The following is a 13,881-nucleotide window of genomic DNA, read 5'->3' as shown; positions in this document are numbered from 1 at the left end:
ATTGTGTGCAAAGCCACACTCATCTCTGCTTGGCTGCACCACGAGATTGTACTTCCACAGAACTGAGTCAAGTACCCATCAACCGACTTTCGATCATCAATTTGATTTGCGAAATCAGCGCTAGCGAATGCTACAAGGTGGTGCGTAAATTCTTGGCCTGCTTGCGCTCACCAGAGACGCAATCCCCAGTCCACTGTTGCTTTAAGATATCACAGCCCTCGTTTTGCTGCACTCCAGTGTAGAATTTCTGGGCTCTCCAAGAACTGGCTACACTCCCGGATCATAAAGGAAAAATCAGGTCGTGTACCAAGCATGAGATACATTAAACTTTCTATAGCTGCTCGGTATGGCTTGGCCTGCATAAGGCCTCTTTTATCATTTGTCGTCGGACACATTGACCTTGACAGCTTCAAGCTGACATCACTTGGCACTTTGGATTCATTGCATTTATCCAGATTGAGCCGCTGCAAAACTTTCTCAGCGTACCTCTTCTGATTTATAAAAATGTTCGTTCGTTCCGATTGCGGGTGCTCTCCCAACCAAGTATGTAGTGGATAGACCCCAAATCCTTCATCAGGAAGCGCGAAAAGAGCATTTATTTCATGCCATTCATCATAGCTCTGGTAGGTGCGAATACGATCAAATCATCGACATAGAACACAAGTCACCCGTCAATGACCTTCACTGCAACACACGGTTCACACTTCATCAGCGTGTACCCTCCACTCTCCAAGAACCCTTTGAGCAATTGAAACCACACGCGAGGGGCTTGTTTTAGGCCATACAAGCACTTTAGAAGCATACATACATGGTCCTCCTTTCCTTTCTTCATATAGCACTCGGGTTGCTCCATAAACACTTCCACATCAATGCATCCATTCAAGAAAGCTGTTGTGACGTCCATCTGGTCTATTTCATAGTCTTAAAAGGCAGCAAGGATCAGCAGGATGCGTAGTGTTTCCAATCTCACAACAGGCGAATAGATCTCTAAGAAATCTACGCCATAAATCTGCATGACGCCTTAATCACAGTCTGGCCTTGAAGCGATCAATATCTCCATTGGCCGGATATTTCCTTGGGAAGACCCAGCGATGTCTTTGAACTTTCATGTCCTTAGTTCTTGGAACTAACATCCATGTGCCGTTCTTTAGCATGGCCTCGTACTGATCATTCATCGCATCTTGCCATTGATTTGATTCATCACTTTGGATGACCTCATCTACCGTGGTTGGCTCAAAGATCGAACTAGTCGTGAGGCAAACAGAGTCCTGCCACCTGTCCATTGCCTTCTCTTTCACGATCTCACGCTGCATCTCCACTCAAGCCTTTTTCCATTCTGCCAACTACAGCTTTATCCTCATCATCTTCTCAATCGACAGAATCTTTGAATCTTTGTAAGCAACGTGAATGGTGTCATTCAGCCACCTCGGCGGCTTGGACACTCGCCCACTCCGTGTAACTGGGTGGGTCGACTTGTGTTCACCTTCCAAAGCCCTCTCCTCTTACGAACGTTGCTGGGTCTTAGCCGTTAAGCGTTCCATTCTCGCGTCTGAAGGAGAAACTGGCACCTCCTTAGCGCTACTCGTTATTGCATCACTTTCGGGAGTAGAAGTTTGCTTTGGTGTTTGTGATCCCATATGTCCTGCTGCAGCTGGTTTCACACGGCACTCACAGCGCTGTCTTTTTCTTTTGCCAATTGACTTTTTCCCGCGCTTGTGTGGTCTTTCTGAATCCACGGCACCAGGTTGACTTCTCTTTTTGTTGATTCTACCTACATCACTTTTATGGTGCTCATGACACAGCTCCAGTCCACCAGTCTCATCGCTGACCTCGTCATCACGACGTTTCTGCTCGAAATTATCTGCCTCATGCATTTTATTTAGGATGGGCTCCAAGTCCCGCACAGTGCTGTCGTCCAGACCGAATTCTTCCCCGTGAACGCAGCACTACACGCGTCGGTATCAATGTTTGCCAGTACTCGGCATGCTTTAGACCCAGTGAAGAGTGCTGTGGCTGCAGAACGCTTTGAGGGTTGAGCTGTCTAGAACTCTGTAACTACGCTTTTCTCTGGAGTAACCCATAAAGATTGCCTCTCTGGCCTTTGCATCGAGCGATAAAACGTTATAAACACCCGATAGGATCTGATCAACACAACAACCCCAGCACAAAAAGACAGAGACGCTGTCCAAAATCTGGACCTTTTAAATGCACAGCGCTTGTGCTGCAGGTCGCATCTGCTTAAACGATGACGCCCCCAACGTAGTGCCAAAAGCTCGAAGTAGCTCTAAGTGAAAGTAGCTCTTATTTTAAAGCTACTTATGAAAGCTTTATTCAACTTTTCAAACCGGAATCCGCAGCACCGACTGCGCAACGTCGCAGCGCTCGGCTCCCTCCAGCACCTTCGCCTCAGGAATAATAGGCCTTAGCGCCTCTCAGCTACCTCCGGCGACTCTGTCCGCTGGTGATACAATCGAGAATTTCTCGCGTGCGTTTGTGCTGTTCGATTCGCGCGGGCACCGGACTACAATCGTGCTTCGTGTTGCTCCTGGCGACGACCCCGACTACCCAGTCACTGTGGACACCGGGGAGCCGTTCCCACTGGGCATGTGGTGCAGGCTGGTGTCGGACCGAGCCGGCAACAAGTACAAGCCTAGCTACGCACTTTGGCGCACGTTGAGGACCTACATATTGCGACCAGGGACGTTCGACGCCCCCACGCCGTCCACAACACTACGGACAGCACTACAAGATGCGCTCAATGATGTATTTAAGTCTACGCGCCGCCAGCTTCGATTAGAAAGCGAGGGTTTTGCCAACAACCACGATCATGATGCTAACGATGGCCAGGCCGCGGTGGATTCAGGTAGCAGGAGCGGTGGCTACACAAATGCTTTCGAGAAGAAAGTGCCTCCGAGTGGCTATATAGGCGACAGAGAGACCGACAAAGCTCGCGCAAGCGAGGAAATCACAGCGGGGAGATCCAGATCTGGTGGCGTTGCAAAAAATGACATTATTCCAGCTGAATCCATTATTTTGATGCCCTGCACATCTATTGTGACCGCTAGAGCTACAGAAAGTGGTGCACCAAGTGCAGAGTTGTCTATACAAGCGTATCCATCCGAGGGTTCCGCCGACGAGACTCCAGGAGGAGGCATCGCGGCTGGTGTAGAGCCACTATTTGATCCGGCCTCCAGCACAGTCATTCCTGACCAGACGTCCTGTGCAAATGATTTTTCTCGTGCTTTGGCGTGTGCAGAAGAACGTCCATGCGAGGGTATTGGCGCTGAGCAAGCCAAAGTTCAACCAACAGAACTCACTGCTTCTGCTGCTGCTATGACCGCCACGGATGAAGACATTCTGGACGTCAATGAGTACTTGAAGACAATACCGACGCGCTATATGCGCGATAAGATTCGACCCCAAAGCCAAGAAACGGGCTAATGCGTGGAGCCAACCGAGGATACGCAAACGTCATCATCAGACAAGATGCGGCGCCACCCGTAGCGGCACCCAGCTGTACCACGTCAAGTCCCTGAAAGCTCGCAAGGTGCAAGCTTTTCTAGAGCTACCCGGTGTGCTTGATCGTCTTAATGTACTTCATCAATACCGCCCAGCGTATGTGGAGCCTGTGGTTGACGCCGATCACGAAGCGGAGGGGCTACCGTGGCCCGATGGATGCCAGCAAATCGTCTCCTGCCTCAACCCCAAAGGTATTCTATTTAAGGACATTGACGAGTTTGATAAGTGCGGATGTATTGGAGATTGTTTCTTAGATACGTGCGATATCGTTTCTTCGGCAGTGTACTGCACACCTGAGTGCTGCAGATTGAATGCTGTATGCAGTAACGCTCCTGTGGACTGAAAGACTTTACGACTATTTGATACTGAACGTGTGGGTATTGGACTTATGACTACCACAGGATTGGAAGTCGGAGACATTGTCGGGGCGTATGCTGGTGTCCTCCTTCAGTTGGATGGATTGCGAGAGCGGCAGCCTATAGAAGCGGTAAAGCAGAACAATGGATATACGATGCTATACAACACCAAGTCCGTGAAGAACTGGTTTGTGTACGTGGAGGCACTAGCGTTTGGTGCCGTGACGCGTTTTATTAGTCACGCCTGTGAGCCAAACGCTGTATTCGTGGAGCTACAGAACCGCAGTACGGTAAAGGTGTTTGTACGCATGATACGCAGTGTGAAATCGGGAGCCCAGATTACAGTGCACTATGGTGATGAGACTTGGTTCAAGTGTGCTTGTGACAAGTGCTGGAAGGACGAAAACCAAGTACAAGCCGAGTAGTGTACAATTCTCTCGTATGTAGGATGTAGCTAAACACTTCAATGAAGAGATTCACCATTCAGTTGTTGCGGATCGTGGCTAACTTTAGTTCTAGATAGTCATTAGTGTGTCTCCTGACTGAAATGTGCGAAGTGGATACGAGGAAGTTGCTAAAGCACCATGGATGTGCGTGTAGGAATCTCCAGAACCGCCCGTACAGCCACTAGTCAGTCATGTACTGCGCGAATCTAACAGTATAAGGATTTCCATATCACGTCGCTAAAAGGTGCTTCTGAAGTCGCTGAAAGTCTGACTCGGATCGCGAGAAGTGTAAATCGTACACCCCACGTATTAAGCTAGCCGTTATAACCGAGGGAAACATCTTAATCGCCTTATATATGTTCTTGACAACATGGAAAAAGCTTATAAGGAATGTAAATCCCCGCGTCTGGCCAAACACCGAGTTGAGTGCGTTATACTGGGCTTGGTCTGCGTCTGCCATTGCGTATCAAACTACCAGATTCTTGTGCGTAATAAAGTAGAATACGCGCTGCAGTGACAGTAGCACAGCCTCGAAAACTTTCTGGGTTTCTTATGAAACCACAAACAATGCCACTAGATGAAAAACCCGTGCACGATCAGACACACCAGCGACAATAACCGGGTAACCACGGTGATTCATCTTGTACGTGGCATCTACGTGCAAGATGAAGCCGCCCGGTGGCATCAACAGCTGCATCATCAAGCCCGTCGTCGCCATTCCCACAATAAACGGTCGTTCGTCGGAGCCGTCCCCCACTTTAGGGAGCCCCTGAACATCGGCCTCCCAGCAAAACGTGAATGTCTGGTCCTTATCTTCCCTTCCACTGTAATTCCTTGCGTGCACCCATTTTCGAAGGTCTTCTACTCTATCATGGTTGTCAAGATAGGTGCGACTGTAGTAGCTTACAAAGTTCTGGACGACGCTCAAATCTGGAAGGTCCTCAAGCGGGGTGGAGAACTTGCGAGACATGCCGTGTCGGATCCGCAGCGGCCGGATGTGATCGTCGGCCTTCTCTCTGCAATACGTCTTCTGTGCAGGAGTTAGCTTCTTCTTCTTCGGCGAAGACACCTCAGTAGCGTGCGCACCATAGCTGTAGATAGAAACGCGCTGCGTTGCCTCGCATGACAGCAGCTTGCCTCGCCAGCTGCAGGGCGACGACTGGCCCTCGCCGCATAATGAAAAGCTACACTCTAGCAGTCTATAGCGCATCTTGTGCTGCTTCGCTCCCATACACACAGTGCACGCCATGACGTGACTCTCAACAACGTCGAAGGACTTCACCCCGTCCAGAAACGCGTCTGCGACGGACTCCTCGGCCGCGAAGGCCTTCTGTTGCCACGGGATACGCTTTGGCATTTGGATGAGTGCCAGACGGCCACCATGCAGGTTCTGGAAGGCCCCCCGTCGAGCGGTCCACACACTTTCTGCCGACGCACACTGTTTTACGCTCCTGACGCCTCCCTATGCCAAGATCTCATGGGCTTCTTCCTATCCTCTGCCTTTAACTCGATGCACAGCCCCAGAACGGCCACAGATTTCATAGACCCCACTTTTAATTGTGCTGCTACCGTAACGTGTTGTCTTCCCCAACTTTTGAGGTGCTGCCTCAGATCTAAGGTGCCGAAACGTAGTGTAGTGTGAAATTGACGCGTTCTCGCATCGAGCTTGCATCTTTCGACATTATCCACATAAGCTAAAGCTGCACATCCAAACTTACGTATCTTGGAATATGCAGGTGTCTCCCTGTGTATGATATCTCCATCTCACGCACTGCATTTGGCACCACATTCACGCAGTACGTTGCCGTCAGCAGCGCTTCCGCCCACATCGGCTGCGATAAATAAAAAATCAGCAGCAAGCATTTCATGTGTTCTGTCAGAGTCCGAATCATACGCTCTGCAACACCATTTTGCTTCGGCGTATGTTTGATGCTGCTGGTGCACTCCATTCCATAATTGGCTGTGCACGATTGCTGCAATCTATCAAACGCTTTTGCATTATCACTGCGCAGGCTTTTCATTCTTACGTGCAACTGTATCTTTACCCGTTCATAGTACACTTCAAGTTGCTTATCGATATCTGAGCGATGTTCGAGTAGAAACACTGTCACAAAACGATTTGTATCATCAACTAGGACAGCGAAGTTTTTATTTCCACCGTAAGATGCCACTGAGTAAGGCCCCCCAAACATCTAAATGAACCATTTCTCCAGCTAACCACTTACGATGCTGTCCAGTCTGCGAGTGAAACGATGTTCGCGTCATTCTTCCTTTTGAACAGGCCTCGCACTGAAATGACTCGGATGCACGAAGGTCCATGTTCGTCAGCGGCCAGTGATCATGACGAAATAGGGCATTGAATATGGTACGACCTGGGTGGCCTAGCCTTTTGTGCCACAAGTTCACTACATCAGTCTTTTTCGGCATCGCCATCAGAACCGTATCGTCAGGACTCTCAAACTCCAAGTGATTCAAATTTGTTTGATCAAAGTAAGCCACAGCATGCCCAGTATGGAGAATCACATCAGCCTGCCCCGGTTCATCAAAATGGACTTTTACACGGTCATGAATCAGTACGTCATGACCCACTTGTCGATGAATCGAATACAAACTGCACTGGAGCTCAGGTAGATATCGCACTCCACGCACCGTCAATTTGTAACGTCCACTACATATTCACAGCAGTACCGATTCCTTTCACACTAAAAAAATGATTCCATCAACTTGAACCCGTGCACTTAACGGCGTGAAACCCACAAAATATTTAACCCTTTTTGTAAGGATTGCGCACGCAACCTTTCGTCTGCCCTGCTTGCCTGCAGCAAGCGAATCTAGTGTGTGTGAGCGAATACCTCCGTCCGAGCGGAGCTGCTGGGTGCTACATGCATGACCGCGAATCTGATGGGGAAGGCGCGTGATTATCCTCCCTACTATTTTTCAAGATTCAAGATCGTCCTGTGGTGTGCTAGTTATATCAAAGAAGTAACGTATGAGGCCCAAGATTCAGTGGCGGACTCCTTTACTGCCTCGCAGTGTAGCCGGAGATCCACGTCTTAGTTTTCAACTGAATTCACTTTCAAATTTGCCTCAAAGGCCTCACTTCCACTTCTTACACTACCCAGTCTACCCAGCTTCACTCGTCCACACCCTCCATCAACCTCCAATTCCTTCCAGCTCGCCGTGTCCGAACCCAACATTTGGTTATTGGTCAGCAGCTGAAGGAAGTGTGGACCACACTACATCGGACACCACTTCGTACCGAGCTTGCTGTGGTGCAAACAAAAACTCGAAGTTGTAGTAAGGGTTGCGCTGTGCCTCCGTGCCCGCAGTGCTTTTTGAAGCAAGCCCCTGGAGAAAGAAGTAGCGTTGTGCCACCGTGCCCGCCTACAGCGCTGGGCTGGAAGCCCTATGAGCGTCTGAAATCAAGATGGACGCAAGTGTAGCTGCTTAATTTTTGGTAGAAGTGTCCTCAGTCCTGCACAAACAGCAGGAGCTGATGGAAACGGTCGAGAGTAAGCCACCTGCTGTGGAAGGCATCAGTATGCCGCACTATGGTGGATCGCTTGGTGAAAGCCTAGAGCTTTTACTGGATCAAGCCAGGTTGTTCTTTGAATCTAAGAACATAGGCTACACGCATGAGGATAACCGCAAGCACGTACTCTCTATAATGGTCTTTAACCTAACCGGACAAGCGGCTGCGTGGTATGTCACACAGCAACATGAAATCGCGGACATTACAGCGCTCGCAGCGGCTCTGCGCCGCGAGTTCATCCCGCCGGATCTGCAAGAGCCTCTGTGTACCAGTTAAAAAAGCGTGAGTGTCGTGAACTCGCCGAATATGTCACTAAGTACCGACAGCTAATCAGTCGTGTCAAAGACATATGCGAGCTTGACAAGATTACGCTTTTCACGCGCGGTCTCGTGTCGCAGACACGAGCCGAGTTTGTGTATCGTCGGTGCAGCACTGTGCACCAAGCTATTAACGTGGCTATCGTGCACACCCTATCCAGTTGCATGGACCCCGCGGGTTTTCCCGATCGGCAGTTCAACGAACCCGGGACACGAATAACCGTGGATTTGCTAGAAACCCGAATCCGTTTTCGACTCGTGAGTCACAACCTGAACCCATGGATATAGGGTTCAGTCGAAGGGATGCGCTCCAAAGACGCAACCTGTGCTTCTTCTGTAAGGAGCCAGGTCACCGCATGGCACAGTGTCAGAAGCGCATCGACCAACGTGTACCTGCTCGTCAGCCTCAGCGACAACAGCAGAGCTATTATTATCCCGGCCACCAAACCTTGGACAAACTTTGGTCCAAAAAAGGTAACCCTTCCCTTCACAAAACCCATAACGATAGTTAGATATAAGGGGTAAAATCGGGCGTAGATTCCGATTTTGAGGTCTATTTTTGCGTATCTGCAACCATTGATCTCCCAATCGGCCGTTTAAAAAAGGCTCTATATCTCGCAGAATTGTTTGCAATTGTGGGCTTGGCACGTACTAACATGCATGCATATTCATTGGCAGAGCCGGGATAACAGGTGGGGATTTTCAGAACCGGATGGATAAATTCCAAATATTACCGCAATTTGACGATTGTTAGAAAATAATAAACTTGTTAAAAAGAACCCGTCAAAAGAATATCTAGAGTGTAAAGAACATACAACGGGTCACCCGTTCATATTCCTAATCGGCTACAGCTTCATTGTCATCGACGGCGTCATCCTCTTCCGTGTCCTCGTTGCTGCCCTCTGGTTCCGATGCAATTTCGCATTCATCACCTTGCTGCAGATATTTTGTCTCGTATTTCTGTGCGTGTGTGTATGCATTTACCCACGTATCTGACGTGAGCGATGCAAAACCTTCGTAGATTTTACAGCGTAGCTCAGGCATCAACCCACGATAAATTGGCGACATGGTGCAGGTTACAAAAAGTCTCGGCGAGATAAACCTCGGGGCGCACTGGAAAATTACGTCTGTTCAGGTTTAAAACTTTTTTCTCAAATATTGCGCCCTGAACGCAACATTTGCCGTCGTTTCTGCCATAATATTGCGAGACCTTCCTTTTATAAATCGCATTCCCATCCTCCTAAGCACGCGACGTAGTGAGCGCACTGATACCACAATGTTGTGCTCTTCTTTAAGACGCTATGCTAACTGTGGTGCTGCAACAGGTTTTCCGCTCTTGTTTATTCTTGACACCGACTCACGCACGAGAGGCTGTATGCTTTCTCCATGTTTCGGAGGCCTCCCAGATGGTTTTGGACCTTCCATCTGTCATAATTAATTTGTCGACCACTGAAATGATAAATATCAATAATAACTGAAATGATATGAAGTACAGCCTACCGAGGTGAAATTCTTGTCGTGGTGCTGCTCCCAGTGCGCCCATATAGCTGAAATGGTGCCCGTAGCAAAGCCTAAACACTCTTTGACATGATAACGAACTCCTCCTTTCCATAGATGCGGTGCAGAGGCCTTCTTTTGGCGGAGGAACTCGTAGGTCTTCACAACCAAGTACTTCTCAGCAGCAGTCAATTTCTTACCGGCGACCATTTGAAAAGTAGTGAACATTATTAGATGCTGTGAAGTTCTTACGAGAATAAATAGACACCAAGCTATCTATTAAGGGGACACACAACGAAATCGGCTCTACGGTTGCGGAGTTACATTCCTCTAATTTAAGATAAAATATATTACCATTTTTGTCCAAGCCTTTTTGGCCGGGATAATACCAGCATCAACGCGATCGACGTTCGACCCGGAGCAACAGGGAAACTACTATGGCCTCCAATCATCGCGTAAATGCCTACGAAGAGAAGGAGCTAGACACTGAGACTGAGTTGCTCGAGCATTTGACAATCAATGTGGGCAGACTTTGGCACTACGGAAGATGATGTGAGTCAGTTCCACCAGCTGCTGGTTAAGAAGGGCAAGGTGAACGGTCACGCTGTAAAGGTGTTGTTGGACAGTGGTGCTGACCACAACGTCATTCGCCAAGGCCTAGCAACGGAAGTAGTTCGGCGCAAGAAGGCGGTGGCAGAACGTTTTGATGGTACGACTACGGCACCGCAATGGATCAATGAAGTCAAGACGGACATGCAATTGGAGGGTTACGCTCTGACCAATATGCTGTTTTCGGAGTGGAACTTACCTGCGACCCACGACGTTATTTTAGGCAAGCCGTGGCTCTCGCGATTTAACCCGGTCATCAGCTGGCGCACGCACGAGGTAACGCTTGATTTTGGCCTATTAAATCCAGAATGGCTGATTGAGCAAAACGAGCTCTTGTCTTGCAGTCACGGAGGAAGGTCAAGCCGCCAGCCGCACGGAGTGCAACGCTGATGACTTGCGCAGGGTAGCAGAGCGGAGCGACGACGACTATAATGGCAACAATGCGGTGGTATCAGGTCTAGAAGCTAAAATGGTGCGTCAGGTTGTCGATTCTCCATCTCCTGCTATCTGCCAATTACTGCAAGACTACGATGATTGCTTTCCAGACGAGCGGCCCAATGCGCTGCCCGTATCGTGTATGGTTGAGTTTTCTCTGACAATGAAATCAGACGCGCGCCCAAGCTCAGGCGCCCCATTCCGCCTGTCCAAGACTGAGCAAGACTCGCTGAAACTCTTTGTGGACGAGCTACTACCCAAGCAGTGGATCACGGTCTCAAACTCACCGTGGGTATCCAGTATTTTCGCTGTACCAAAGAAAGACCCAACGACAGGCAAAGCCCCATCGAGCGCAGAATGGCTTCGTTCGGAAAATGCTTCGCTACCGGTGCGTTGGGTTGTGGATTACCGGTATGTGAGCTCCCAGACCGAAAATCCCAAAATCCCGCTGCCTAGAGCTGAAGAGTTATTTGATCGGATGGAGGGCTGCCGCTTTTCTCTACGATGGATCTAGCTCAAGGCTATCATCCAATGCTGGTGGAGCCTGCGAGTCGCAAGTATACGGCGTTCAGGACCGAGACAGAGACGTACCAGTGGTTCGTCGCCCCCAGGGGATTGAGTGGAATGCCAGGCGTATGGTCAAGACTAATGCGCTTACTCTTTGGGAGTTTCAGTTTTGTGATAGTATACTTGGACGACCTGTGTATATTCTCGAGGACGGAGCCGGAACATTTCGCTCATTTAGCAGCCGTCTTCGAGGTCTTGCGCTTGCAGAAGCTGTAAGCTCGCCTCTCCAAGTGTCAGTTCAGCTGCGCCATGGTGAACTTCTTAGGACACACAGTGTCTGCAGAAGGTCTGACGAACGCAAGACACGCGCTACACTTGAAGGCAGCCTTGCAGCAGGCACCAGTGCTTGCTCTCCCCAGCTACTCTCTACGATTTGTGGTTACGACGGATGCATCCGAATTTTGCTGTGGAGCGGTACTAGCGCAAGTTCAAGATGGCATTGACCACCCAGTTGCATTTCTGTCGAAAAAAACTGTCAAGACACGAAGTAAACTGGCCCACCCACGAGAAAGAGCTGTTTGCGATCAAATTAGCACTCGGGAAATGGCGTCACTATTTCTATGGGACGGAATTTGATGTGTTTACGGACAATTCAGCGTGCAAGTGGTTTCTAAGTCATCCCAAAGTATCGGTTAAGTTGGCGCGTTGGTTGGACTTCTTCGGTCAATTTTCGTTTGTACTTCACGATGTCAAAGGGTGGTGGCGGATGCACTACCACGGCTTGAGACCAAGCCTGATCGCTCTTTACCCGTTACACCGAGCGTCTCAGCTTCACGACTGGTGGTACACATGGTCACAACGTCGTGCACACCTCACACGATCTCGACTATGGCGCTAGGAAACCTATCAGTACGTGACCTCGGTCTGCTTTGTGGGACAGCAGATTATTTGAGGGGGGGGGGAGTAGCTGCTGCACACAGAGTCGGTGTTCCACAAGCTGTTACCACCATAAAGTCGTCGCAGCTAACAAAAGTCACAGTGCAGCTCGACGAAACTACCAAGAGAACGTTTCTTAGAGGTTATCGTCGGGACGACCCCCCTCTATAAGGACATCATCAGGTCGTCGGCGCCAGCGCTGCAGGTCGTTTTCAACATTGACACAGTGCGCAAGCTGGACGGATTGCTGTTCGTAGTGACGTCTGAGGAACGCGTATTGGGTCTCTGTGTACCAGCTGGTCAAGCGCTTCGTACGACACTCATCGCAGAAGCGCACGACGGACCAGTGGCAGCACATGCAGGAATTCGTCGAATGCAGCAAACATTATCGTTATGGTACTTTTGGCCTTCATTGGAGCAAGATGTAGAAGCCTATGCACAGAGTTGCCCCACGTGCGCACGCGGCAAGTCCAGTACTCTTCGCAAGAATGGACGCCTCATGCCAATACCTGTGCCGTCAGAATGTTGGGAGGTCGTCGGAATGGATTTCGTGACCGGTATACCTGTCTCCAAGGGTTATGACGCCATTATGGTAGTTGTCGACTTGCTTAGCAAACGAGCTCGATATGTACCCACTTACACGACGGCCACCGCAGCAGACACGGCTCAACTGGTTTTCGATATGGTTATTCGCAATCATGGGTTACCCGCCGCGATTGTGAGTGATCGAGACCCCAAGTTCACGAGCTCATTGTGGATGGAGCTTATGAAGGTTCTTGGAGTCAAGCTCCGGATGACGATTCGCACAGGGCCCAGGCGGACGGGCAGGTTGAGAGACAAAATCGCGTGCTCGAAGATGCTCTTCGTTGCATGGTGTCACTACAAGGTACTATTTGGATGGATGTTCTTGGAGCGGTGGAGTACGCGCATGCAACGTTGGTCAGCGCGTCTACAAAGCTGTCGCCATTTGAGATCGATACTGGTCGTGTAGCACGATCTCCGATGGGTACGGCCCATAGTCGAAACAACTACGTGCAGAATTTTGCTGATGAAAGCAAGCGCGTTGTGGCCCTGGCGCAACAAAATCTCCGTGACGCCCAAGAACGACAACAGCAGCAGTATTATCGGAAACGTAGCACGGTGGAGTTTGCCGAAGGTAATTTGGTATACTTGGCTACAAGAAAATTGCCACTGGCTCACGCCACTACTGGGACCAGACTCGACAAAGACAAGTTCGCTCCAAAGTATGTTGGCCCTTTTCGCATTATCAAAATGATCAACAAGAATGTCGCTCGCCTATAATTACTCCAAACCATGAGTCGTCTACACGACTCATTCAACGTTGACGTTCTCCGACACTACGTGCCGTCTCCGGACCGATTTGCGGATCGGCCGCTTCTCAAGGTGTCGCCCGTGCATTTTGCGGCTGGAAATGAAGACGAGGGGCTCCACATTCCAGAAGTGCTACTAAAACGACATATTCGGAGTCGCCAACCAGAGTTTCTGATCAAGTGGAAGGATCTGGACGAAGATGAGAGCACTTGGGAGCGCAAACGCGACATTAAACATGTCATGCATTTGAATACACTTCTGCGCACCTTTCGCGAGTCTCAGCGTTAAGTCCGCCGTGAGAGGATGTAAGGATTGCTCACGCAACCTTGCGGCTTCCCTGCTTGCCTGCAGCGAGCGAATCTAGTTTGTGTGAGCGAATACCTCCGTCCGAACGG

The 13,881-nt window shown here is 49.7% G+C and overlaps 2 protein-coding genes across 2 annotated transcripts; one reads left to right on the top strand and one right to left on the bottom strand.

Moving 5' to 3' along the window:
• Window positions 1–7,817: 7,817 nt before the first annotated feature.
• PITG_12249 (uncharacterized protein) lies at window positions 7,818–8,129 on the top strand (the record flags this gene model as incomplete). Its single annotated transcript, XM_002900809.1, has 1 exon — window positions 7,818–8,129. One exon carries the CDS (start codon window positions 7,818–7,820, stop codon window positions 8,127–8,129), a length of 312 nt encoding a protein of 103 aa, XP_002900855.1.
• An 878-nt stretch (window positions 8,130–9,007) lies between these two features.
• PITG_12248 (uncharacterized protein) lies at window positions 9,008–9,214 on the bottom strand (the record flags this gene model as incomplete). The annotated part of the gene is made up of 1 exon (XM_002900808.1): window positions 9,008–9,214. One exon carries the CDS (start codon window positions 9,212–9,214, stop codon window positions 9,008–9,010), a length of 207 nt encoding a protein of 68 aa, XP_002900854.1.
• Window positions 9,215–13,881: the final 4,667 nt, after the last annotated feature.

Source organism: Phytophthora infestans, genomic scaffold (assembly GCF_000142945.1).
Source record: "Phytophthora infestans T30-4 supercont1.24 genomic scaffold, whole genome shotgun sequence".
In the NCBI taxonomy this organism is placed as follows: Eukaryota; Oomycota; class Peronosporomycetes; order Peronosporales; family Peronosporaceae; genus Phytophthora; species Phytophthora infestans.
This window is presented reverse-complemented; position numbering and strand designations above follow the sequence as displayed.